At 36.9% G+C, this 26,591-nt stretch overlaps 1 protein-coding gene across 19 annotated transcripts; it reads left to right on the plus strand.

The window, feature by feature from the left end:
- The first annotated feature begins 286 nt into the window (after positions 1-286).
- On the plus strand, positions 287-24,646 carry LOC105421387 (G1/S-specific cyclin-E protein). 19 transcript variants are annotated; one of them, XR_002282620.2, is made up of 11 exons: positions 287-907; positions 1,058-1,149; positions 7,595-7,736; positions 7,832-8,095; positions 8,175-9,393; positions 9,546-9,784; positions 9,864-9,937; positions 19,771-19,879; positions 22,202-22,230; positions 22,326-22,486; positions 23,962-24,646. XR_002282620.2 is itself a non-coding variant. In XM_020673583.2 (10 exons), exons 2-10 carry the CDS (start codon positions 1,085-1,087, stop codon positions 22,360-22,362), a joined length of 2,178 nt encoding a protein of 725 aa, XP_020529242.1. In that variant the 5' UTR covers positions 287-907; positions 1,058-1,084; the 3' UTR covers positions 22,363-22,794. The 19 variants fall into 19 exon arrangements, 11 of the variants coding, with proteins under 11 accessions (XP_020529242.1, XP_011626907.2, XP_088705757.1 ...); XR_016042676.1 differs by having other exon boundaries at positions 22,329-22,486; XR_016042679.1 differs by having other exon boundaries at positions 1,070-1,149; positions 8,179-9,393.
- The last annotated feature ends 1,945 nt before the right edge of the window (positions 24,647-26,591 follow it).

Here is a 26,591-nt window from a genome sequence, read left to right on the forward strand (position 1 = left end):
ACCCCCCCGGCAAAACCGCAACTCCACACCTCTCTTTCTCTCTCCTCTTTTTTCGGGTTCCCAACATCCCGTCCTCCTTTCTCTCTCTACCCATACCGTCTCTCGCTACCCCTTTCCTGTCTCCTTCTCTCTCTACCCCGCCGTCTCTCTCTCTACCCCTTCCTCGCTCTCTCTCCATCTCTTCACATCTCTCTTGACACCCGCTCTCTCTCTCTCTATCGCTTTCTTTGGCGTGTTCCTCTCTCTCTCATCTTATAAAGAAGGTTCCTTCTTCTGGATTAGATTCGAATTCCATTTATTTCAATTTAATGCCGCTCTCTCTCATCAGAAGTTGCAGGCTTTTCTCTCTCTTCATCTACGAAGAGGAAGGATCCCGAGAATCCACGCTCTGTGACATGGCCATGGACGTGTCTTCCCCACAGTGCGTTGACGTTGGCAGGCTGAGCCCTAAACCAGTGATCTCCAATAATGGTGTCGTTGTGATGTAAGAGAGTGAGTGGCTCGGTGAGACAGGAGTCTTCTCTCTCTCCCCTTCTCTCTTTGCCTACGATGCGGTCCGCTGTTGCAGGGAATTTAAATTTCTGACACCATAATTAACTCCTAATTTCCTTTGTTTTTTCCTGTTGCTTTTGTAAATTCTCAACTTTCTCGCTCTTCTGTAAATTCTCAACTTTCTCTCTCTTCCTCTGCTGTAAATTACGTGTCCCCCGTCTCTCTCTTTTCCCTTTCTGTGTATTCGTCTTCTTCAAACCACGCGTCCATCTCTCTGTTGGATAACTCTCTTTCCCTCTTCTGCATTGCACGTTTCTCCCAATATCTGTCTGTCATCTGTTGTATCAAGAGATTTATTGAGCGCTCAGCTCTGATATGAAGCGCGTCGTATCGAGTCTCGTGCACGTAGCTAGAGGTATCTGATTTCTTGCCTAGTTGGTTGTCGAAATTCTCTCTCTTTATTTTGATGGAAATTTGGGTTTTCCCTCTGTTCTGATCTAAGAGTTTAGGAGATATGGTGGTGTTTTCGTGTTGTTTGAGATGTTCATGGTTTTTGATGTTACAGTTCTTTGTTCAGAAATCGCTGAGAGCGATGAGGAAGAGAATGGAGAGCCCAACAAATCCCTACGTCTTTCCCCTTACAAGTTTGCAGATTGGGTACGCAAGCTTCCTTTTTTTTATAATTATTATTATTTTCTTATGAATTTTGTAGTATTTTATTTGTATGCCTCGTATCTGGCACTCTTGACCTCTGCATGATCTCTCTCTCTCTCTCTCTCTCTCTAGTTTTGGTGGAAAAGGTTCCTTGTAGTTACCCTATCATAACTCATTAGAATCCTGCTTGTTACATACTAAACTTAAAACATGTTATGAAAATTTCACACTTTTGTAGATCAGTTGTCGACTTCATATGTGAAAACAATACGATTGCTCGAATTGCATGTCAATAGCTCTCTGTTATTTTCGTGATGTACTATTTGATTCTTCGCCTGGTGCTATAATCTCTTTACTATACCAGTATGATTGTACATTTGAATCTCTGATACAATTTAGCTGATGCTTGCTGTTTCGTCGTCCTTATCCCTGAATCACCACTGTTTTCAGAATCTGCACTTCAGATCCCCAACAGTTGTGGTCTTCAATATTTTGCACTATTTCTATTGATCGTTCTTGTTAATTCTTTACCTTTTAGAAGCTGGGTCTTCTGGTTGTTTGATCCTCTAATATATACTTCTTTTAGTTCTTGAAATATTCCGAAAAGCAGTTTCATGCATAATTATTTTATATCATGAATCAAAAATTCTTTAAATCACTACAGTGATATAAATTCCTCAGTACTCGTTGTATGTTGACACCAGTGTGCAAGGACTCGGCTGTGTCCAAGTGGCCAAAACGAGTTCCAAGGGCCATGTTGTCTCTATTAAAAATTATTTAAAAATACTGAATTTGTTAGAAAATATCTTTTACTATATGATGTTCATTAAAAAATCTTATGTTTGTTTGATCCTCTAATATATACTTCTTTTAATTCTTTAAATATTTGTTCATTCTGAAAAGTCGTTTCTTTCATAATTATTTTATATCACGAATCAAAAGTTCCTTTATTCACTACAGTGATATGAATTCCTCAGTACTCATTGTAAGTTGAAACCAGTGTGCAAGGACTCGGCTGAGTCCAAGTGGCCAACACGAGTTCCAGCGGCCAATCGCCTCTATTAAAATTTATTTAGAAGTACTGAATTTGTTAGAAAAAATGTTTCACTATATGATCTTCATTAAAAAATCTTATCCTTGTTTGATCGTCTAATATATACTTCTTTTAATTCTTTAAATATTTGTTCATTCCGAAAAGCAGTCTCATGCATAATTATTGTATATCATGAATCAAAAGGTCCTTTATTCACTACAGCGATATAAATTCCTCAGTACTCGTATGTTGAAACCAGTGTGCAAGGACTCGGCTGAGTCCAAGTGGCCAACAAGAGTTCCAGCGGCCAAATCACCTCTATTAAAAATTATTTAAAAGTATTGAATTTGTTAGAAAAAATGTTTCACTATATGATCTTCATTAAAAAATCTTATGTTTGTTTGATCCTCTAATATATACTTCTTTTAATTCTTTAAATATTTGTTCATTCCGAAAAGCAGTTTCATGCCTAATTATTTTATATGACGAACGAAAAGTTCCTTTATTCACTACATTGATATAAATTCCTCAGTACTCATTATATGGTGAAAGCAGTGTGCAAGGACTTGGCTGAGTCCAAGTGGCCAACACGAGTTCCAGCGGCCAAATCGCCTCTATTAAAAATTATTTAAAAGTACTGAATTTGTTAGCAAAATCTTCACTATATGATTTAGGATTACATTTTTATATGATTTTTTTTATGATTGGGGAACTTTTCTAATTACATGCTCCAATTTTTTATTTTTCCTTTTCTTTGATTTTTCTGAAATATTTTGAGGCATCAATCAAAATTTTCAATAATCCATCTTTTATATGCTTTTTTGAACTTTTGTGGACTTCAAGTAATTTCTATTACTTATTTTACCTTGTTCTGGTTTTAATTATTTTTATTGTAATTTTTTGAATTTTTAGCATTTATTGTCATGTACAAGACTCAGTTACTTGGCTCGGGCCAGGGCTGAGTTTGAAAACATTTGTTGAACCTCTGTGCAGCTTTCCTATTTTAGCTGGTGTATAAGCTATTGAGATGCTGTTGCTCAGACCATGATGTTGTAAAATTTTTATTAGAGTGACATTGGATTGCCTTCTGCAATTTGTTCTTATACATTAGTCATGGTCATTGTATTACAGGGTTTAAATTAGAGGAGCCAGTGATAGAGAAGTTTAAAGAAAGACTGCTGACTTGCAATTACTCTTTTTAGAAGGGACAGTTACCCTCATTTGACGGTTTTTGGATAGGTTACGCATTTAGATGTTCCAATCCATTGGCTGTCCCCCTTTCAGATCCCAGTTCGGACGGCTGAGAACTAGAGAGTATTCAAAGGGAGAGGCAGTGAGATTAACAACTACCATCACTTTAAGGGGGAAGGTGGTTACCTGCCTATGTTTTGGCATTCTTCAGGGACTAAACCTCGACAACAATGCAGGAGGGAAAGTATGGTTATGGGAGAAATGGGTGGGTAATTTGAGTGCCATGAAGACACAGCAGGATATGTGGCCATGGAGTTATCTGCTGCACACAGTGGAGTTTAAGAAGGATTAAGTTTGGGTGAGGGTATGGGGACGGAGTTAGTTTTTGGTCAATATGGTGTGAAGCAGATGCCTTCAATACCTATCTCTATTGTTAGAGAAATTTAGCTTCTGATCCCAAAGTGTTGCTTTGGGACTGGATGGAGAGGATAGGGGATAGGATGAATTTCTATCCTTGCTTCAAGAGGAACTTGAGCGATGCAAATATAGATGTGTTTAGGCCATTTGTTTGGGAACACTGAAGAAAATTTTATCTCAAGTAGAGGTCTGATGGGGTTGTCTACATCATGACCTACAAGTTTGAATTTCAATTCAAACTTCAAGCTTCAAACCCTTGTTGTTGATGTTATCGGCATTGGGATTGTTTCTCAACTGGTTGATCTCTATAACGAAAGCCAATTCAGATTTCAGAAATTTTATAGAAATATGCTCTTCCATAGATAGATAGAGAGAGAGAGATTATGGGCTAGAGATGATGGGGGTGGTAGGATTTGAGTACCTATTTAAATGCTAAGGAAGGAAACTTGGAAGTTGGGTCCCTCCAGGATTGTGTACTTAACTGGCTAGAAACAAAATCAACTAAAATACAAACCGTAATACGAGAAGACTTAAGGGTTCGCAGCAGGCCAGTCCTGGTACGGGCTAGCTTTCGCCCTAGCCTTGCCCTGGTCCACGTAGGGCCAGCCTAGGCCTAGCTTGGCCCAAACGGATCAAATAGGCCCTGGCCCAAGCCTGCCCCTGCTCTATTCCGGCTTGGCGGGGCTAGATAAAAGAAAAATAAATCAAAAGGTAAAGTAAAGAAAAAAGAGGGTGGGCCGGTTTTAACCTAGGCTAGACCTATCTTGAGCCCTACTCGGCCCTCAGGCAACATTTGTGGCCTAGGCCCTAGTTTTTTTAGGTCCAAGCCTGGCCGTCATGCCAGGGGAAAACCTTCTGAAAAGAAAAAGAGGGTTGGGCCAGGCTGAACCTAGGCTAGCCCTTTCATGGCCCTAGCTTGAGCCCGACTCGACCCTCAAGGCACATTTGTTGCCATGCCGGGGGAAAACCTTCCCCATTCTTCCTCCAGTTCTCAGACCCCAAATATATGGTGACTAGACTAGAAGATAACTTTGCAATTTGGGGGATTTGGTGTACTATAAATAACATGTTTGCTAGAAATTTAGCATGAAGGACATGAGGCAAGACTAGCAACACTCCCAGGTGCATGAATTGTTGAGTAGGAATCATATGCTAAAGACAGAAAGTTTCAAGAGGCTTTCTAAGGTAGAAATGAAGGATTGGTTACCTATCATAAGCTCAAATGCTCTGAAATCCACAATCCAAGCGGTCGACGTGGAGTCAACAAGAGAGTAACGGTTATCTAAGTCATGGGAGTAGGAGCCATGTTCAAGGAGCAGCTTGACATATGTTCTATTTTTATATATGGGAGCTGTAAGGAAGCACTGTTTCTATATGTGTGTGCATGCATGCATGCGCATGCTCGTGCTCGTGCGTGTGTGTATTTATGTATATGTATGTCTATTATTTTTTGAAGTGATTAAGAAATTGAAAAATGTATAATCCGCTCTTTAGCATTATCTACACACATGCTCACTTTTACTAATTTGTACAATTTAAGAACTCTACAGGTTGAAAGTCCCATAAAAATATGAGAAAATTGAGACTGTAGGGCCATAATAAGAACTGAACTTGGGAATCACACGAGTAGGGCAAGACATGGGGATTGACTACAGTGAGAAGCACCTAGTTCTGGACAATCCTGGTAATTCCCCAGTTTGGGACCATCTAAGATTGGGGGGACCACCTGATGTTCAAGCTGACTTGGGTTATTCCAAGTTGGCTCCCTAATTTTCATCTGCCGATGCAAACCACCACCACAGGTGGTCATTAGCTACAAAATCTTTAGGAAGCCAAAAATCATCACAAAGTCAAAGACATTGGATTCAAAATTCAAAAAATCCTGAAACTTCCCCTGGGATTGAGATCCCTTCAAACCAGGATCTTGCCCCCGTTTTTACTGAGTGTGTGATCCCCCTTCCATAGGGATCAAGACCCTTTCAGTCAGGGAATGAGATACTTATCAGATAGTGATCAAGAGGGGGAGTGAGCTCCATTTCGTTAAAGCGAGAACCTGAGGGAAACTGTAACCCCCAAACCAAGCTCCCTGCATGTATGGACCAGCCCTGTCCTCTCTTGACCAGTAGTAGCTGTTCCTCTGTTATTGGCGAGCAGTGCAGTATGTTCATGTACTACTCGAGTGGATACCATGATCCCCCTCGTCTGTTCTTCCCTCGTCAAAAGTTTGGGACCAATATAGAGGGAAGGTAATTTCTCTCGACAAAGGATCTAGCTCCTTACAGTCTCATATTCTGTTTTAAGACTTGCTAACAACTCATAGGCTGGTCTCTTCTAGGCCTTAACATGTTTTTCAAGCCCTGCACCGCGCTTACCTGGGGGCTGGTCACAGTGACTTAACTGCTACTACATACCACATAAGGTACCATAATATGCAGCGACTGTACGATCATTCTGCTTGCAATTGGCTATTGCTCTGTAAAGCTAGAATTACACTATTATCTCCTTGAGGAAACTGTTCTTCTACAGCAACCCATAATTTTTTTCCTGTGCCGATCAACATGAGTGGGATCCCTAATGTCTGTCTCCGTTGAAGTCAGAGGCCATGCCTTCACAGTAGCATCATTGGCCTGCTATCCATAATATCCTGTGTCTGTTGAGCTAGATTATTTTGAATCGCCATAACTATGACCTATATTGTATCTCCCAAGCAAAAACATTCCAACTGATTAGGATCATGGCAAATAATTCGCTCCATTCAACTTGACAGATGATCAAAGTGGTCAAAATTGTAGGTTTCTGGTACCGGAACTGTTTTTTGTTTTTGCGAGATCTGGGGTGTAGCTTTATAAAGCTACATCCCTATTAAATGGGATTTGGGAGCATTGAATTTAAAAATTTCTATTTATGATTGTTGCGGATTTAAGATTCTCATTTCCTTAGAAAATTTAATGGAACATGGATTTGAATAATTGTTGCTTTTTTTTATTGATATGCATGTATTGCTTTGCTTCTTTTTTATATGACTCTGCATTTATTGCTTCTTTCCTCAACAAATATGAAGAATCAAGCTATGTTGACCTTTTGAACAACCCTTATTGGATTTGGATCGTGGCCAGACCATGATCCCATTCTAGGAGCATGGGATCATGTTTCTGGAGTGGGGTCACTATCCATGTTGGGAGGCCCTGGTAACTAAGCTTTGAAGTGCCTTTGAACCATAGTTCAGCAAATCCATGTGGAGAGGGTCCCTGTCCTTCTAATTTTGAAACAAGAAAGTGTACAATTTATAGGAATCTCCCACATTTCATATTCATCGAGTTTGCACCACCCATTTTATTCCAAAGAGGGAGAGAAGAATCATCTAGTTTTTTAAATGGATTTTTTAAGTTGATATTCTTGTGTGAAGAAACCTCTGTTTGATAGCAATTTTCTAGATTGCGGTTACCATGGAAAATATATTCTAGATATGAATTAATCAATTTTGTGGTTTATTTGAGATATGTAATCAACGCATTATGTGCCTTCCACTAGCTAAAAATAGTAGTATTGATATTTAATTTGGCAAAATGTGATTCTGTTGTTCACTGAAAGGTGTAGACTGCAGTTATTTTATTCTCTATACAGTTCACTCATTCACTGAGTTTATTTAGCCATGCAACTTGGTGAATGGATATATGGGACTCAAATAATTCTTTATATCTGGTCATCTAAAGTAAAAAAAGATCTCATGATTCTTATTCATCGTATCTAAGCTACCCTTTCCACTGTGGGAGACTCAGGTTTCTTAATTATGTTTTTCTTTTGCAGGGACCTGCAATCTTATCTTTCGAGTCTCAGCTTGTATTTGGCACCTGAAAGTAAGAAATTTTTTATTCTTGTAGACAACAGGCCGTGGTTAATGAATCGGCACTCTCGTCCAACACATCTCTGGCAATTCATGGTTACCAAGGTAGTGAAGTAACACTCAAAAGAGAAACTTTTACTGCTTCTGTCTAACGAAATTACTTGATTTCATTAACAATAGAATCTTATTGTCGTTTGCAGTCAAGATTGTCTCCGTTTGCAAATACTAGAGCAAGGCGCGAGAAAAAGGAGAATGGAAGAAAATTTGATTTAAAGAGTGGCTCGAAACCTAACCATAGCAGGCAAAAGAAACTCTTAAGATGGTTTTCTGTTGTTGACGCTGCAATTGCTCGGAAGAAAGCTTTGTTGCCTGTGAAAGATTTGCATCAAACATTATATGGCTTTATAGTGTTTGAAGTGTCATGGGGTGATGTGCGGGGCATTAACTATTTGAATGAGCTCCAAGTGAGTACCTAAAAAACCATTTGAAGTTTTTGTAATTTGCGTAAATTAAACATGATAGTAATGGTTTATATTGCTCCAGACAGATACATCTGTTGCCCTGGAGGTTAAACACATGCGAAAATGGGAATTTGATAGTATTGAACAAGCTTCAGTTCGTGTATTTACTTGGTTTTCAGGAACATTCCATGAAGCATGTGTTTTGAAAGATTATTTAAATGAGATGTCCGATAAAATCATGCCTTTTAGGTCTCGTATTTGTAGTAGTTACGGAGACTCACATTTTGATGGTCCATTTTCGGAAGCTTTCAACCAGTATGTGTTTTATGATGCTGAAGAGTGTTCTTCAAACTTAGGGAATTTAGATGATGATGGAAGACATGTGTGCACCGAAGAAACTCTTCTTGGTGATTTGGATAGTGGGGGTATGGCAGGAACGCAGAGCCCAACTCATCTAGAATTGGGACTAAATTTAGAATATACTCCTAGTTCTAGTCCTTACAAGCGAAGAAAAATAACCAGAAGTGGAACTGCAGGGACCGATATTGATATAGCTTTAACAGAATACAGATATTATGAGCAAGGAAGCCCCAGAGAGAATTTAGGCAGTTCTTCTGATGGAAGTAGTTTTGGCAACTTAAAAAGTGACTCAACTTTAGAGCCCACCCACTATAGAGACATCTTATTACTGTATAAATTCAGTGATCGGGATCTTCCATTTGAATTGAGTCGGATAATTATGTCAGATGTGAGGCTTCTTACTTTACTAGAGACGGGACTCCCTTCTTGGGTTATATTCTGTCAGTCATATCCTGTGTTTTGCCAGCTCTATCGTCCATGGATGCGACCTCTTGCAAGGACTTTTTACGTGATGATTTCAGTTATAACTGTTGTCATTGGATTTTATGATTTATATAAAAATGTACCACTAGTGAAGGCTACTGCAGCTCATCTGTTTGGGCCCTTCTTTGATTGGATTGAAACTTGGGAAATGATATCTAGGATCAAGTACTTGGGGACTATGCTTTTCCTCCAGAACTTTGAAAAGGCTGTTAAATGGTTCATGGTGAGCACTCATGCTTTAAGATCATTGATTGCAGTTGTCACGAAGCCCATGTCTGAACCCCTCATGGTGATTTTTGAATACCTTCTGCCTATCTGGAAGCTGTGCATTCAGACAGTGGAGAACTTTGGTTCTGCCATTTGGATTGTTTTGGAATCCACATTCAACATAGTAGGGGACCTTTTGGAGATTTTACTCTGGCCAATATGGTTTATCATATCTGTTATCTCGAGCATAGGTATGAGACCAAGTTTTTGGTTATCTCTTTATATTATAAAATTTATATGATTCTTCACTTTCTTCATGTGCATATGTCCTTCGTTTTGTTTGAAAATGATGTAATCTGTGATGCATTATTTCATTTTATTTACCAGTCTGATATTTTTACAGCAACATCAATAATCTACCCATTATTTCTTGGACTATGGGAATTCTTAATTGCACCTATACGCTTGACACTTACACTGGCAAGTTATGTGGCCTTGCTTTTCTCCAATATCTTTTATGTATTGAGAGATGCTTGGTTTTCGATAAGCGGTATATCACAGCTTACTGCTGCTGTGGAAGCAGCACCTGGCACGTATGAAATTTCCATGTGGCGTTCACTTTGGAATGATCTTTTCTCACAGGTTTGTATGGATCATACTCTTGCCACCTTAAAATCTTTTTCTTTCATTGCATGAAATTTTTTTGACTTCTCTCTTGCAGGTGTTTCGTGCTGTACGAAGCATTGTTAATGGGCTTGTTGCTTTCTTAACAACCTGCAATCGTCATCGTCTCAGGTATACTTGTGTAATTCAGGGTTTCCTAAATATCTATGTGATTTCTTTCATTGATACAGTAAATAATATGATATCCTAAAGCTATGTTTGGCTGCAAATGAAAATCAATTCACTTTTTTTTCTAAATGTAGATGGCCATGTGCTAAACAGCATTACAAGCAATCTGTGGTTGAGGAAATTCATGTATGGTTGAGGGTTGTTTGGCTGTCATATTTAACCCACAATTGAAACTTATTGAAATTTGCTGAAATTTCGAAAAAAACTGAAACTCTCTTTCCCTCTCACTCTCTCTCTCTACCGCCCCTTTCCCTCTTCTTCTCCTCCTTAAAACCGAAGTTTCAACTTTCAATTTCTTAACCCTTAAGACTCTCTTTTCTCTTTAAAAACACCAGAGTCTTCACTCTCCTCTTCATCTCTCTTTCTTCAGCAACCCTGACCCTAACCTTCTCAACTCTGCATGCAAATCTAGGTTTTGCTTGGTCGGATTTAGAGAGAGAAGAATCAAACCCAATTGAGAGAGGGAGTTTCTGAGCCCATTCTTTGAAGTTTTGGGGGTCTTGGAGAGTGGTGGAACAGATTGAAGGTCAAGCAAATGGGCTGTTTCGGAGAGAGAGAGAGAGAGAGGGGTGAGTTCTTTCAAGGAGAAGAAGAGAGCGAGTGAGAAAGTTGTTGATTTTTATGTGTTTTGGTTTTCAAACTTGGGGAGAGTGAGTTGTTGAGAAAGAAAGTGGGTGGGAGAATGGTGTGGATGGGTTAGTTGACACTGTAACTTGGAGCAGAGGAATGGGAAGAGAGGGGAATAAGAGTATCATGCGTGAGCTCGTTCTACTCTCACTCAAAAAGGCAACCAGCTTGCCCTCTTGGCAAAGAACAACCACAATCCCCATATGTGAAGCTTCACCACCCACCTAGAAAACCTTCTTAAAGTCCGGGAGTGCCAAAGAGGGCATTGGTCCTCCTTAATAGGTTTAAAACTCTCTTTGGCACTCAAGCACCCATTTCCTTATACAATTAGTTATGGGGCCAATTATAGTGCTGAAGTTTTTAGTATACCTCTGTAAAAAGTGGCCAATGCAAGGAAACTTCTTACTGCCCCACTGATTTTCGGTGTAGGCCAGTCTACAATTGCTTGTACCTTCACACAATCAATCTTGACCCCTTCAGCACATATCACAAGCACATCTTGAAATTCACAAACAGCTTATCCTTTCAAACAGCCTTCACTACCTGTCTCAGTCTCTCAGATGATCCAAGTGCTCAACATTTGTCGGATTATAAATAAGACGATCATCAAAAATACATATTGACAAGTTTCCTAATAAGGGTATAAAGCACCTGATTCATTACCCTCATAAAAGTATTTGGGGCATTAGATAACCGAAATGGCATAAGCTACCACTAATACAAACCCTCTTGAGTCTTGGAAGTTGTGCTCCTCTCATCCCTAGGATGGATCCTAATTCGAAATACGCGCTTTTCATCCATCTTAGAGAAGATCTTAGAGCCCATTAGTGTATTTAACATATCATCAAAACAAGGGATCAAAAAGAAGCATTTGACTGCTGTCTTATTCATTGGCCAACTATCACACATCTTCCAATAACTATTCTTCTTAGGTGCCAATGAGGCAAGGGCGACACAAGGACTTAAACTATCTTGAATTAGTCCGTCATTTAATAAATTAATAACTTGCATATGCAATTCTTTGTGCGCTTTTGGCCCCATATGACAATAAGGCAAGTTTGGGAGCATAGAATCAAGAACTAAATCAGTATAATGCCAGATATCTCTCGTTGGTTGTAAACCTTTGGGCAACTCATAATATCCTTACACTAGCTTACCCCAAATAGTTGGGAAAAGGCTTTGATGATGAAAATATCCTTAAACTCATCAATTAATGGTTCAACGATACAAGGTACCAAATCTATAGAAGAATCTTTTGTATCTAAAGCACATATAACCCCTTCTCTTGACTCATAGAAAGAACTCGCCTTCCCCCTTCTTAATTTAGTTGGTTTCCCTCTTTTAAAGGTTGCAAAGTAATTTTAACCAGATTTTTCCAAAAGGTATATGTATTATATAGCCTTAAACTCATCAATCAATGATTCAACGATACCAGGTATCAAATCTGGAGAAGAATATTTTGTACCTAAAGCACATATAACCCCTTCTCTTGACTCATAGAAAGAACTTGCCTTCCCCCTTCTTAATTTAGGCTGGTTTTCCTCTTTTAAAAGTTACAAAGTAATTTTAACCCGATTTTTCCAAAAGGTATATGTATTATATAGCCTGTGATGTATTATCATGGGTGACCTAGTAATATATGACATGCAATGATGTAGGAAAGAAAGGTGAGAAATTGAATAGACCTTTTTCCTCAAACCAGTAACAATCAACAATTATAAAGAAAAGGCATGGCTATAAAAAAGAACTTTGTTGTTTCATTGAATAATATTTATTCCAATATATAAAATTCCTAAAATGTGACATCCAACCTTTTATAAGCCTATGAAACCCGAAAATTAATTTGATATCCAAGTAAACATTTAAGACTCTTAAATGTCTCTAAACAATACTAAAATTCCATAAGTACCCCTGTGACCAGTGATGCATGAATAGTAACTATGGACATTACTTGTGAATGGTAAAAAATAAAAATAAAAAGTAGAAATGAAGAGGTGGAGATTACGCCCACAATATAATTCCTAAAAAATTAACCCTAATAAGAAAATGAAATGTACAAACACATCCACAAAATTTAAAAAATGAAATAAAATTTTTGAATCGCACAGCTGTTGATCTTCATCATTCTCTCTTGGTTGGAGAAAGCTCGCCCTCGAGTTTTGAAGTGAGTTGATACAAATCTTCCTTTGAACACAAGGCCTGTCTCAACCTGAATATTGCGCATTGACATTGGGGCTTGATCTTAGGACTCGTGGGTTATGAGCCTGATTAAAATATCCTCACACCAATTACTAAAGGTTTTGGTGTAAGCAACTATAGTAGTGTACAACTATGGGGTAAAATCCTGGAATTGGAAATAGGAAAGGTCCGCCCCATCATTAGCGAGAGAAAAGAGCTCTTTACGGTCGTTGCCCCCCATTGCCTCCTCTTCGACTTATTCACCACCACTATGCACATCATTACCCATCATTGCCACCATTACCATCACTTGTAACTTGTTCTTCGTCATAGATAGGATTTCCAAGCTCTTCATCTTCACCATCAAAGATAGGATCACCTAGTTCTTTTATTTAAAATAGGACCACTCTCAAAGATAGGATCACTTGGTTCTTCATCAAAAGTAGGATTACTATCAACGATAGGACTATCCAATGATTCAAAGAATGTTGAATCTAATAGAAGATCGGAGCCTTTTTATTCTTGTTTAAAATAATGCTCTCGTCGATGACGTCGTGCATCAATCCCATCTTTGTAGTTTGACGCGTCATACTCTCGGACTCAGACTCTGATGCATGCCATTCTCCATAAAAAACCTCACAATTTGGATCTGCCCTTGTAGATTCATCTTCTTTTACGACACGTTCAATGACTATGTAACCCTCTTTGTCAAGTTATTGATTTCCTTATGCAATTGGATCAGATTGGCATCCCTACGGTTAAGACCTCCATGACCAGCCATCGCAATTTGTAACGTCTTCGAACCGAGATTTGATACTACTTGATGCAGGAAAGAAAGGTGGGAAATTGAATCCACATTTTTCATGAATCTCAAACAAGTAAAAATTAGCAATTATGGAGAAAATGCATGGTTGTAAATCAAGCCAAGAGAAGAACTTTCTTCTTTCATAAGATAAAATTCATTACAATAACATAAGCCTTCCAAAATGTGACGTCCAACTTTTTATAAGCTGCCTATGAAACCCTTAAACTAACTTGAGATACAATAAAACATTTAGGACTAAAATACCCCTAAACAATACTAAAATTTAAAAATACCCCTGTGAACACTACCCAAGAATCAAACTTGATGTAGCATTGCTAACATCAACTAGTAACCACCTAGGTTAAGAGCTGTTCAATATGCATGTTTGGATTTGAGAGTGTAACGCGATACATAGGGTTAGTTCTTTTCCTGGCATGTTCTTGCTACTCCATAGGTAATTTCTTTTCTTGGCATGTTCTTTTCCGAGCATAAGGGACAAGACCTTAATAGGGAATTATGGATTGCGGAGTGTTTTTTTTTTTTTTTGGGTAATTTTTGTGGTATGTGGGGTTGACCAGGGGACAGTGCGCATCTTTTATCCATTATAAATTTGTAGGAGTCTGATCAGGAGACATTGGGCATCTTCTTGGGGGTCTGACCTTTCCTCCTTACCGCAGTAAACTGCTGCATGTTCAGGTTCTTTTAGATTCCCTTTGGTGATTTCTTGGGGAGTTTGGAGCAAGTGCAAATTATAGCTTTCTTAGAGAATGACAGGGTGAAGGTCTTGAAAGAACTACGGGAAACCTAATTCTGAATGATTACTAGGGAAGAATTCTGAGGAGATACTGGAGGTTCCTTAAGCTCAGCTCTTATATCAGTCCGTGCAATGTTGTGGGACAAGCAGTGTAGGAGACTTTACTAGGACAGATGCACATTATGGATTTCTTTAAGTCAGGTTGAAATTATTCTGTGACCTAGGATTCTTTTGGCTTCTTTTTCTGGTCCTCTATTGTCCTTATTGTTTGTTGTGTTGCTTAGCTCTTATAGTTAATCCATACTGATAGATGGACTACTTTGATGAGATATTCCCGCTATCTATGATAGATTTTTCATCTTGACATACTTATAGAGAGACAAATGCAGAGGGTGGTGCACTAGGCTCTTTTGGGTTCTCTAGAGCAGTCACGGGATTTAAGACTATTATTTCTTTGTGATCATCACTCAATGAAATCTTTATTTCTAGTTAAATCTTTTTTGTTCTAACAGCACTAAATGCATATTTAGTACAGAAAAAGGATTATATTCATGTCCAGGGAAGAGCCATGCATTGATTCAGTAGAGAAATTTTTGATAGTTTTAAAAAATATGAAGAATTATTTCTCACAGATGCCTGTGCCAGACCTAGGAAATTTCACGTGTTGAGATGTTTATTTTTTTACTAGAAACCCAGAGGGCCAACTTGACTTCTTTTCTAAAGAAGAAAGGGGTCGTTTTTATAGATCTGCATTACCAGGGACTTGTTGTCAGTCGAATATATTGAAAGTTTTGACCAGAATGATTACAGCGGGAACCTTGATCCTTGAGTATTCAGAGTGAGAAGTTTCTTGAGAGACATTAAACAAGTAGTGTTTAATTAGAACAAACTAAGATTACTGAAACATTATGAATCCTGCACTTAGATTACAAATTGAAAGCTATGTGTTTATGAAGCTCCAATCCACAAAATCAATTTTAAAAAAAAAGAAGCACCAATCCACAACTTCAATACTATTACTGCTGTTGCCCACTCATGTCTCAAGTCATTAGATAATGGAGGGTCCTGGATAAGTTATTCAAAAGAAAAAGGAAAAAGGAAAATCGACGGAACTGCATATGCTCTGACACCGAGTGAATGAAGAAAGTAGAGGTTTCTACTTCCTTCTTTTGAATATTGCACGAGTCAAAATGATCAAGTTGCAGAAGGCAAGGAGTGCCTTTAAAAGATGCAATGTAAACAAAGACATTTAAACTAAAGCACTATATATGAGATAAACTAGCGAGCTATATAACACAACTTTTTCCTTGAAGTACAGAAACTAGAAAATATTTGTACTGGTTTTGGTTGAGATCAATGTGACTGTTTTGTGTCTTTGCACAATAAAACATAGCCAAACATCTTTAAAGTTTAGACGCTGAAGTTTTGACCTTTATTTTTGCTTAAAAGGCCCCTGCTCTTTGTTGTCCTGTTATGGACTCACCATATGACTCGCAATGGGAGTGTGGTAGGGACCAAAACTCTTGGCTCAATGGTTAGTGTACTGAATATGCAATGGACGGTCAAGGTTTCCAGTTCCACCAGTTACCCACCCGAAAGAGAAAAATATACTTATTGCAAGTCCTTTTTATGTTTTTGGATAAATATTCTATAAGATAAAGAGCATATATTGTAGCCATTTTTTTTACTTTTATTTGGAGCACCTAGATGAAGCACGGTTGTGCAAAGGGGTCCATCAGAATCCTACTTTTTTTTTGGGGGGTGGTGGGGGGCGCAATCGAACATGCACGTTCATTTTTTATTGAATCCTTCAATCTCGGATGTTGGACTTATACTATTTTATATGCTGGAGAACTTACATCATGATTGTCCCTTTTTTTTTTTTTTTTGGATGATCGATAGTCAATTAGCTTTTATAGGAGATGGCCTCTAGATGAAAACAACACTTACCCTACGTATTATCCTCATAGTTCACAAAGGAATTGCAATGTCCTTGGAAAGGCTGAATCAGTTCGGGAGTTTCAAATTATCTCGACCACAAGGATGAGACGAGCCATCCATGTCATCTAAGGATCAGAAAAAAATAGAAGATTAGTCTTATGAAAATTCTCGCAATCTTTTTAGTGTACTCGGATTTTTGTCGTTTCATTGGATGGGATTATTCTCCTATGAGTTTCTAGAGAAATTTCATGGCTTGTGCATTGATTTGTGGTAAGACCTTTGGGAATTAACTCATCATCATCATCAGAGCTTTTTCCCAACTATTTGAGTCGGCTACACGAATCCTGGTCCACTATTCAGGATTCATGGAAAGTTTTAACAAAGTCTTATGTTGGCTAGCTACCTCCTTTACTCGGGCTAGGGATGGGTTAAGGGAAAGTTTTAGATCCTCAAGCTTCTTAGACTAACATTTGGGAACTAACTGTTGGACTTTAATTATCTAGAACTAGGGTATTGAAGTACTTGAAAGGAAGGACTTGCCAAGGAATAAAAAGAAATTAACTACTTCTTTGTGACATCTGCATTGGAAAGTTAGAGAACTAATGAGTCGTTTGGATCCTGAGTATGCAAAACCTGAGTTTGCATACTCAGGTTATCTAACAAAAAAAGTTGTTTGGCAACTTTTTTCTCCCCAAAACCAGATTATCGCTGAGCATAAAGTACCTCAAAACCTGACTATATCAAAGCCAAAAAAAAAAAAACTGCATTATGAATAGCATGACTATGCAGAAGCAAACTTTGATTCACATTATTGTTGTTGCCATTGTAGTTATTATTTTCATATATGATCTTAATATATTATTCATTTGATAATAATATGATGTAATACCATAGAACATAATACAGTATATTATGTTTATTTATTTATTTATGAATATATAATACATACTAGCAATGATGAGAATAATCAATTCAACTAATAATGGAAGTCACCAATGATAAAAATAATCAATTCAACTAATAATGGAAGTCACCATTTTAATTTATCAACAATAATATATTGGTAAGTTAATATAATATACATAGTAATAAATAATAATAGGAAAAAGTTTATATAGAGCCGTGGCTCTAGAACATGAGAAAAAAATGGATTTCAAGTTTTGGAAATAGTGCATCTTGTAATGCATTTTTGGACCGTCAATTTTCAAGATTTTCAAGTTTTCATAGATCTCTTTGATCTACGATCTACCCTAGTTTTGAAGCTCTAAATTTATAATTAAGGATGAAAATATATTTTAAGCCTATGACAAAGATTTCTAGTATTGAAACCACATTTCTCGTCACTATTTGAAGGTGTGCTTTACTTTGATTGTTTAAAGCCTCGGCTCTATATAAATCTCACCCAAAATAATGATATTATTAAAATCAGTGTTTAAAAAAACGCCGAGTCGAACCGGACTCGCCCGGTTCGACTCGGGAATCGCCATGGACAGATCGAATCGGCGAAAAAAACGGGAATCGTCCGGTTCTAGAGAGAACCGGATGATTCTGCACAGTGACTCGCCGATTCACTGTACAGAATCAGCGAGTCCGTACAGTGAATCGCGAGTCCTGTACAGAATATATATATATATATATATATATATATATATATATATATATATATATATATATATATCTTTTTTTTTTTTTTTTTTTTTTTTTTTTTGTAATCCATGATAGATTTTTTTGTAATACTTGATCGATTTTTTTGTAATCCATGATCGAATTGTTTTTTTTTTTTTTTTGCAATCTATGATCAAATTTTTTGTTTTTTTTTTTTTTTTGTAACCCATGATAGAATTTTTTGTAATCCATGATCGAATTTTTTGTAATCCATGATCGAAATGTTCGTTTTTTTTTCTTGTAATCCATGATCAAATTTTTTGTTTTTTTTTTTTTTTTTGTAACCCATGATAGAATTTTTTGTAATCCATGATCGAAATGTTTGTTTTTTTTTTTTGTAATCCATAATCGAATTTTTTGTTTTTTGTTTTTATTGTAACCCATGATAAGAGTTTTTTGTACTCCATGATTGAATTTTTTGTAATCCATGATGGAATTGTTTTTTTCTTTGTTTGTAATCCATGATTGAATTTTTTGTTTTTTTTTTTTTGTTTTTTTTGTAATCCATGATTGAATTTTATGTAATCCATGATCGAATTTTATGTAATCCATGATCAAATTTTTTGTAATCCATGATTGAATTTTTTGAAAATTTGTGATTTTTTTTTTTTAATCCATGATTGAATTTTTTTTTGTAATCCATGATAGAATTTTTTGAAAATTTGTGATTTTTTTTTTTTACATGATCGAATTTTTTTTTGTAATCCATGATAGAATTTTTTGAAAATTTGTGATTTTTTTTTTTTAATCCATGATCAATTTTTTTGAAAATTTGTTTTTTTTTTTTTAAAATCCATATTATTCAAAGAGAAAATGAGAGAGATGATGATTCTGAGGCCACCCTATCCCAGCCATATTATTCACATATCGAGTCCCAACAGCAACAGTGTAGGGATGAGCACGACAGTACAGGTGAGCATGAAGGATGGACAATCTTCGGGGATTTTAGATTGGGAACACAACAAAACATTAACACTCAGGGATTTGGGAATAGTCAGACGCCTGCTAATATCGATGATTCGTTTTTAGATCGAATCAATGAATTGTTAAACGAATTCAATCAATGGCACCAGCGTGACCAAGAAGAACAATAACGTCGTATATCATTTTATTTTCAGATCATATGTTACTAATTTTATGCTTTATTGTAGTCCATGTATGTTGATATACTTATTCCATAATAATTCTATGTTTATCCTTTTGTGTGATGTAAATTAAATGCTGAATGGCGGTTCATGCAGGAAAAGAACATATCAAGATTCGCATATTCATTCAGAAACATGAAAATTCTTAATGGAGTACCCTCATTTCTTATTGAATTCCTAAAAAACAATATTTATAATGAATTTTAATAATTTTTTCGGATTTTTTTTAAGTTTTATTCTGACCGATTCACCCAATTCCCTATCCGGATCGCCGATTCGCCGATCCGGATCGGTTTTTTGGGAGCCCGATCCGGGTCATCGATCCGTTTTTTAAACCATTGATTAAAATAATATATATATTATAAGAATAATAACTACCAATATTATTGTATTTCAATAATAATAATAATACAATATTATTGATGGAAAATATTGGTAACATTATTTTAAAAACAATAATAGCGTATACTAATAGTAAATATCATAATAGAATATCATAATACTGTATAATCATCATCGTTATCATTGTCATTATCATCACACTGACTAGTCCTCCTTGTTTGGTCATCTTGTAATGATCTTTATGAGTACTCGATAATATTCTCATGTATAATGTATCATGGAAAACTGATGAGTTCTTGTGCCTTGATGTGGAGTACAGTACCTATAATCATATGCAGGAAGTTGTTCTGCAATTATCACGCCTTCTCCAACGATACCGTCGAGAGGATCCCCATCATGCTTCAAGAAAAACTCAAGCTTGTAATTTAGTAAGTTGCTACACTAATATAAAGCATGCTTATATATATATATATATATATATATATATATATATATATATATATATATTTTTATTTATATATAATGAAATGAATGTTGCTAGGTTGTCACCTAATATGATTACTAGATTTGGTTATGCTTCTAGCATTCCAATCTCGATTGGATAGCTGAGAGTTCCTAGCATATAGAATTCTTTTATTTTTTTACAAATTATAATTAGCCCAAATTTTGGGTGCATGTAGCTCTTATTGGGAAGAACTTGCTAAAAATAAAAAAAGAATGATTCTAATTAAAATAAATGACCACCATGATCTTGCAAAATTTTGGTATTTTTGTCATTTTATTTTGTTAGAAACATTTTTTTAAAATAGGTGTCTCCCAATAATAGCGGTAGCGATACAGCCCTAAAACTTATGCACTATGATTTGTAAACTAAAAATGGCAATAAAAGATATAACAAACTCTGCACCATTTGATCAAAGTTCGAATGACTAGCCACCAGATTTGGTGTCCATTGTTTGGTAGTTTTTTCCACCACACACACACACACACACACACACACACACACACACACACACACATACACATACACACTAGTTTATCACCTAAAATGAATAGTAATGCCATCAAATCTTGATCAGATGGTTGAAAATTCATGTTGCTATTTGAATTTTTATATTTTCTTATAAATTAGATCAAGATGAAATTTTGGGTGTGTACTAATTACATGGTAGGGCACACGAGAAAAATATAAATCAAATGCTTTCTCGAAACTTAAAATGACCAAACTCCCCCTGGAATATAGCAGGCGTAATTTGGTTATTTTTAGTTTTTTGAAAATATATATATATATATATATATTATATTTTCTATGGTGTCTGATGATGTCAAGTAGATACCCTTAAAATTTCACCTTAATCCAATTTGTTAGAAAAAGATTGAAATCCAAATAGCAACACGTCTTTTTAACCATCCTATAAGATATGATGGTTGGGAGCGTAACCTAAACTGCTATTCATTTAGGTAACATATTATTGGTAAATTTTTTTATATATATTTGGGGTAGCCTTTTTATTACGTGAACCGAGCCCTTCATTGGTCGATAATCTCGACCACCATGATCATGAATCTGAAAAATGAAGTTTAAGCTTTAAGATGGTATATATTGAACTTCTTTATTTCATTTTAATTCTTCATGGATCTTCGGAGTTGCGCTAGTTTTGGAGCTGCAAATTCATGGATGTAATGTGCAAATGTGTTTGCTTTGATTTAGGATGGAGTTGCAAATTCATGGATGTAATGTGCAAATGTATTTTCTGTGATTTAGGATGGAGTTGCAAATTCATGGATGTAATGTTTTTCTGTGATTTAGCGTATCGTAAGTCATGAAAAATTAGTGTGAACTGTGCAACCCAAGGTGCACCCTAAATTTATTGAAAAAATCAATTTTTGAACTTAAATTCAAAAAATGGAACATGCCCAAAATATCGAGACCGATTACTTATCTTCGCGCTTGGTGTGAATCGATGCCCCAAATCCTTGTTAAAGTGTCTTCACACAACCCCAAAACCAGTTTTGGATTTTGAGTTTGGATCTAGGAATTTCAAACTCTTGAAAATTTCAGATGAATATTAAAACTGAATTTGAAATCTCTGAAACCCTATGTTTTTTGTGGTTTTTAGTGAAAACCAGGCTCATGATTGTATTAAGAACTCAAAAATAGGATTAGGGCCTGAATTCCCTCAAATATTGATCATCAATTGCAATGGAAAATCGGCTGAAAATTGGTCAATTTCTTTGATCTCAAAATTTTCTACTGATGTTTTCCCTCAAATCTATTGTTTCTAACTGCCAGATCAGGCTGAAATCTACATAAGCATGAAATTTTGGTTTATTTGGGCAAACCTAAGGATCTAAATTTTGAAGAAATAAAGAGAAAATTAGGGGTTGGATTTTCTGCCGCCATTTATCTTGCCATTGACCAGTACTCGAGTGGAATTGTAGCAACTCCCCCAATAATTGCTGCCTGAGTTCTACAATACTGGATGAGTGTACAGTACTCATCTGAGTATTATACAGCTAGTCCACCCCTTGATTTTGTGCATTGATAATCATGTCGGCTGGAGTGTTAAAGGCTGGGGTAACTCAGCTGAGTTTTGAGTCGACTCAACTGAGTTTTAGAACACTATATATACACATACTCTTTGTGCTGAATGGAAATGTGAGAGAGAGAGAGAGAGAGAGAGAGATTGTGCATAGTGGTTATTATATATATGAACAAGGAAGTGATCGGATTTTTTTTGCAATGGCAGTTAGAAAGGCAAGGAAGTCGTCATCTGAGGTGAATTATTATTTTTTTCTTTCCAATATTGGCAAATTTGTTCGTTAAATCTCTTCTGTCAAGAAATCTGGTTATATTACTGAGGAAGATTACAGCAGGAGGTCAAGCAGCAGCCTTCGAAGGAGGCATTGAGGAGAGGCGTTGATGACTGAGAGACTTTATCGTTTCCACTTTGGATGCAGCTCATATTCTACTTTTGATGTGGCTCATTCTTTTATTCGTTTTCTTTTCTTCATCTATTGCCTTCCTCTTACAGGTCAGTTTGTCCATGTACATATGATAGTTTTAAGTGTTCATAGGTTGGTGTAAATTTGTGCCATTTTTACCCTTTTGCCGTCGCATATGCTAAAGGTTTTAGGCAACAGAATAAGTGGAGCTATGGTTTTCCTTTATTTTCTTTTCTTCTTTTATTTGTTCATATTTAACTTTCTTGGATCTATTTTTTAACTTGGTGCGAGAAAAATTCGCCCCTACTAGTTGTTTCTTGGCTTGATTTCTGTGACATGTGAAGCAATAGCCTTTCCCCTTTGTAAATAAACAGAGACAAACCATTGTTCGATTGAATTGCAGGAGAATGCAGGCAAATCAACATATAATGAGGCTAGGACTAAATTTTCAATTTTCAAGGGAAAAGGGATTTCTAAACTACCAACCGAATGAAAATACACACACAGACACATGTATATAAAGAGGGAGGGGGGAGGGTTTGAAGAATGATGCATGAAGGGGAATCAGCACCATTACAACTCAAATCTTGAAGGTTTGAGACAGTTGCAGCATGTGGGCTTTTCTTCTAACGTTGGGAGGTTGTTTTACGCTGCCAATCCTTCACAATACAATAGTGATATGGGTGTTTTATAGATCATTGTGATACAAAACCCATAACTGATGGTTAAATGGAACTCGGTTTTCGTTTAGGAGGAACTTGAGGAGAGGAATGTATTTTCACGTTTGACCTTTGTTTTTAAGAGCTTTATGCCTTAATCTCCACCGACCGGATGGCAGAAATGGAATAAGAGGGAATACGAATACTATCACCTTGGACCAAAGTTTTCCCAAATGTAACAGCAGAGTCATCTTATATCAAAGTAAAACTAAAATGAAAAGGTTTATCGGTCCTTTAGTATATTGGACACTGGTCCTATGGTGAGTACACTAAACCAGCAGATCGATGTGATTTGGTTGAGAGATTTTCTTAGCATTTCTAATTCATTTCTATGTTAATTCAAAAAAATAAAAATAAATGATTTGGAGCTCCAAAAAGATGTTCCAAATTCCAATTTTGGATTCTACATGATCTATATAATGGTCTGGGCTTTCCCTAAACTGCATACTACAATGATAGCATGAAACATAAATAGTTACTTTGATAATTTTTAGATTTACAAAACCGAAGGGCAAAAGAAAAGGGTATGAGGTGTCAAACACGTGGTGCACTTCCAAACTTTTTCTAAAGATATTATGGTGCTAGAAACCTCTACGATCGCTTGAAAATCTATGTCCACATCTAATAATGAAATTAAGACTTCAAAAATAGTGCAAATCGAGTAGATATGTAAATACATGAAAATCTTGAAAACCGACAATCTAGACAATTTGTTACAATATGTACAAGATGTACTATTATTAGGATTTGAAATCCTCTCTTTTTTTATATCCATGTCTTGTGGGCAATACAATCGATTGGAGGGTTTTTTGACATTACCTTTTATGATGGTTTTGGTGGTGCAGTTTACTTCTATAGTGTAAGGTCGACACCAAAAGTTATTTTGTAGCTCAAGTGCCTGCTCTTTCCTATTCTGGTCTTGTTACTGAGGTTTTGAACTCTTTATCTGACGAATCGTCGCCCATAACACACCGTTGGAAGTCCAATGGACAGTCATGCAGAGCAGACCGCCATGAAAATGACGTTCAAGGGTCTGGTGAAGGTCATGGAGAGTGTACTAACCTAGGAGGTAAATGAGAGGAAGGCAATGGCAGAACAGGCTTAAGAGTAGGAGATCCATGAAGGGCCAGATGAGCGATGCCAAGGCATCTGTGGTGTAGGAGGACGAGAGCCCTACTAATGCTAGCCTAATTGGGGTCACCTAGGGGTAGTTTTTAGGCCTAAATGAAGAGCTCTTTTTGTGGAACATGTGGGGTATCGGTGACGTATGGACGAGGAAAATTTTGGCTTTCATGATCCAAAAGCACAGACCCTACATACTCTTGCTCTAAGAAACGAAATTGCAAACCCTTGATGTTGCCCTTTTGCAAACGTTTTGGCGTAGGGGCCAAGTAGAATTTTCTTTTTCTTAGTACTTCTGAGGAACCCTGGTTGATTTGGGACCCTCACTATGTCGTAGGCTCCATTTTGAGAATAGACTTTTATCTGTGCAGTTTGTTAATACTATCGATAATATAAGTTCGTATTTGATATGTGTATGGTTCAAATACTCCCACTTAGAGACATGAGTTTTTTATTAATTTGGGTAATATGCTAACTAACAATGTCCCAAGGAGTGGAAAGGGGGACTTTAATATGATCAGGGACTTTAAAAGATAAATGACATGATTTAATGAATTTAGCCAGACTTGTGTTCTAATTGATCTCCTAATTACTGCAAACACTTATGCACGGTCAAACAATTCTGGGTAGACGCCATTGATGTCCACGGTAGATCGAGTTCTTGTGTTCCCTTCTTGGGAAGTACTTTTTTCATGGGAAATTCTGAGTAGACGCCATTGATGTCCAAGATAGATCGACTTCTTGTGTTCCCTTCTTGGGAAGCACTTTTTTCCTGGGTTTTGGTGAGAACATTGCCAAAGGCAACCTCGAATAATGTCCCATGTTGTAGTCCACTGAAGATGTGAACTCTGGTCCATCTCCCTTACGATTTGAATTGATGTGGCTTAAAGATATAACTTTGGTAGAAGTAGTGGCTCAGGTATGGAACTATGTATATGTACTTAGCTGGTGGGGTTATGGCTAAATAGCTTACAACATCTGAAACAAAGGCTTAAGAAATACAGGAGAGAATCTTTAGGGGACATCTTTGTCAAGATAGAGGAAATAATGAGGGAAATTTAGGAAATCGATTCTAGGGAGCAGATGTAGTAAGTCATAGTTGGTATGCTACTACTAGAGCTAAATTAAGAGAAGAACTTGAACGCATTTCGAAAATGGAGGAGTTGTATTGGTTTCAAAGGTCCTGATCTAAGTGGTTTAAAGAAGGGAATAACAATAGTAAGTACTTTCATACAATTGCAATTCAAGGCAGAGGTTAATGATACACAGAATATACAGATCCCAGGAATTTTGGATGATAGTTTGGAAGGGAAACAGCAGGCCATTGTAGATTTCTTTATGACGGCTTTTCACTTATGTGGATCGGCATTCTATTTTAGAAAAGGTTCCTTTCCATAAGTTAATGATTGAGCAAGTGAGGAATTCAAAGCTTCCTTTCACTGAGGACGATATAAGGGAGGTTGCCTTCGCATTGCAAGGGACAAAGCCCCAGGTTTCTAATGGCATACCTCTATCATTTCTCAAACTTTTTAGGAGGCGGTGAAGCAACAACTCATGATGGTGTTCTGACAATTACATCAAAGAAGAAGACTACAAACTCTACATTCGCAGCATTAATGCAAAAGAAGATCCTTAGTAGATATCAAACCCATAAATCAGATGATGGCCACCTACAAGATAATGGCTAAGGTGCTAGCAAATAGACATAAAGGGTCTTGAGGGACGTGGTTAAGGGCCCACAATAAGCTTTAATCCAGCGTAGATAGATCAAAGATTGTTTTGAGATGGCTTAGGAAATGATATACTCTAAGTTGAGGAAGGCGAGGCATGGTCTTATGTGTAAATTGATTTTGAGAAAGCCTGGAACTATTAGATAGATAAATACATGGGCAATGGGGAAAATTGGAGGTCTTGGCTTTATGGTTGCCTCTCTTCAACACATTTCTCGGTTTTAATTAGTGGGAGATCAGTAGGATTTTCCAAGGTAACCAGAGGGATCAAGCGGGGTGATCCCATGTTACTTTTTCTCTTTATATTGGTCGATGAATCTTTTATTTTGATGGCTTGATCAGTTTATGAGACGGGTATGATGAAGGGAGTTCGTATCACTAGAAAAGGACATGTTGTCTCACGCCTATAGTATGTTGATGATAAGCTTTTATTTTGTGATGCCTTGATGGAAGAAGTTAAGAATCTATTGACTCCTTAAAGTGTTCCCAAATGGTATCACTTCCTAAAGTCAACCTGGAGGAAATGAAGCTTGTTGGCTTGAATTGTGAGTGGGAGCTAATGGTGCAGTACTGGATAGGCTGCCAGATAGAGAGTTGCCATATTAAGCACTTGGGACTTCCTT

The sequence above is a fragment of the Amborella trichopoda genome, chromosome 10 (assembly GCF_054954075.1).
Source record: "Amborella trichopoda isolate Santa Cruz 75 chromosome 10, AtrichopodaSantaCruz75HAP2 v2.0, whole genome shotgun sequence".
NCBI lineage: Eukaryota > Viridiplantae > Streptophyta > Magnoliopsida > Amborellales > Amborellaceae > Amborella > Amborella trichopoda.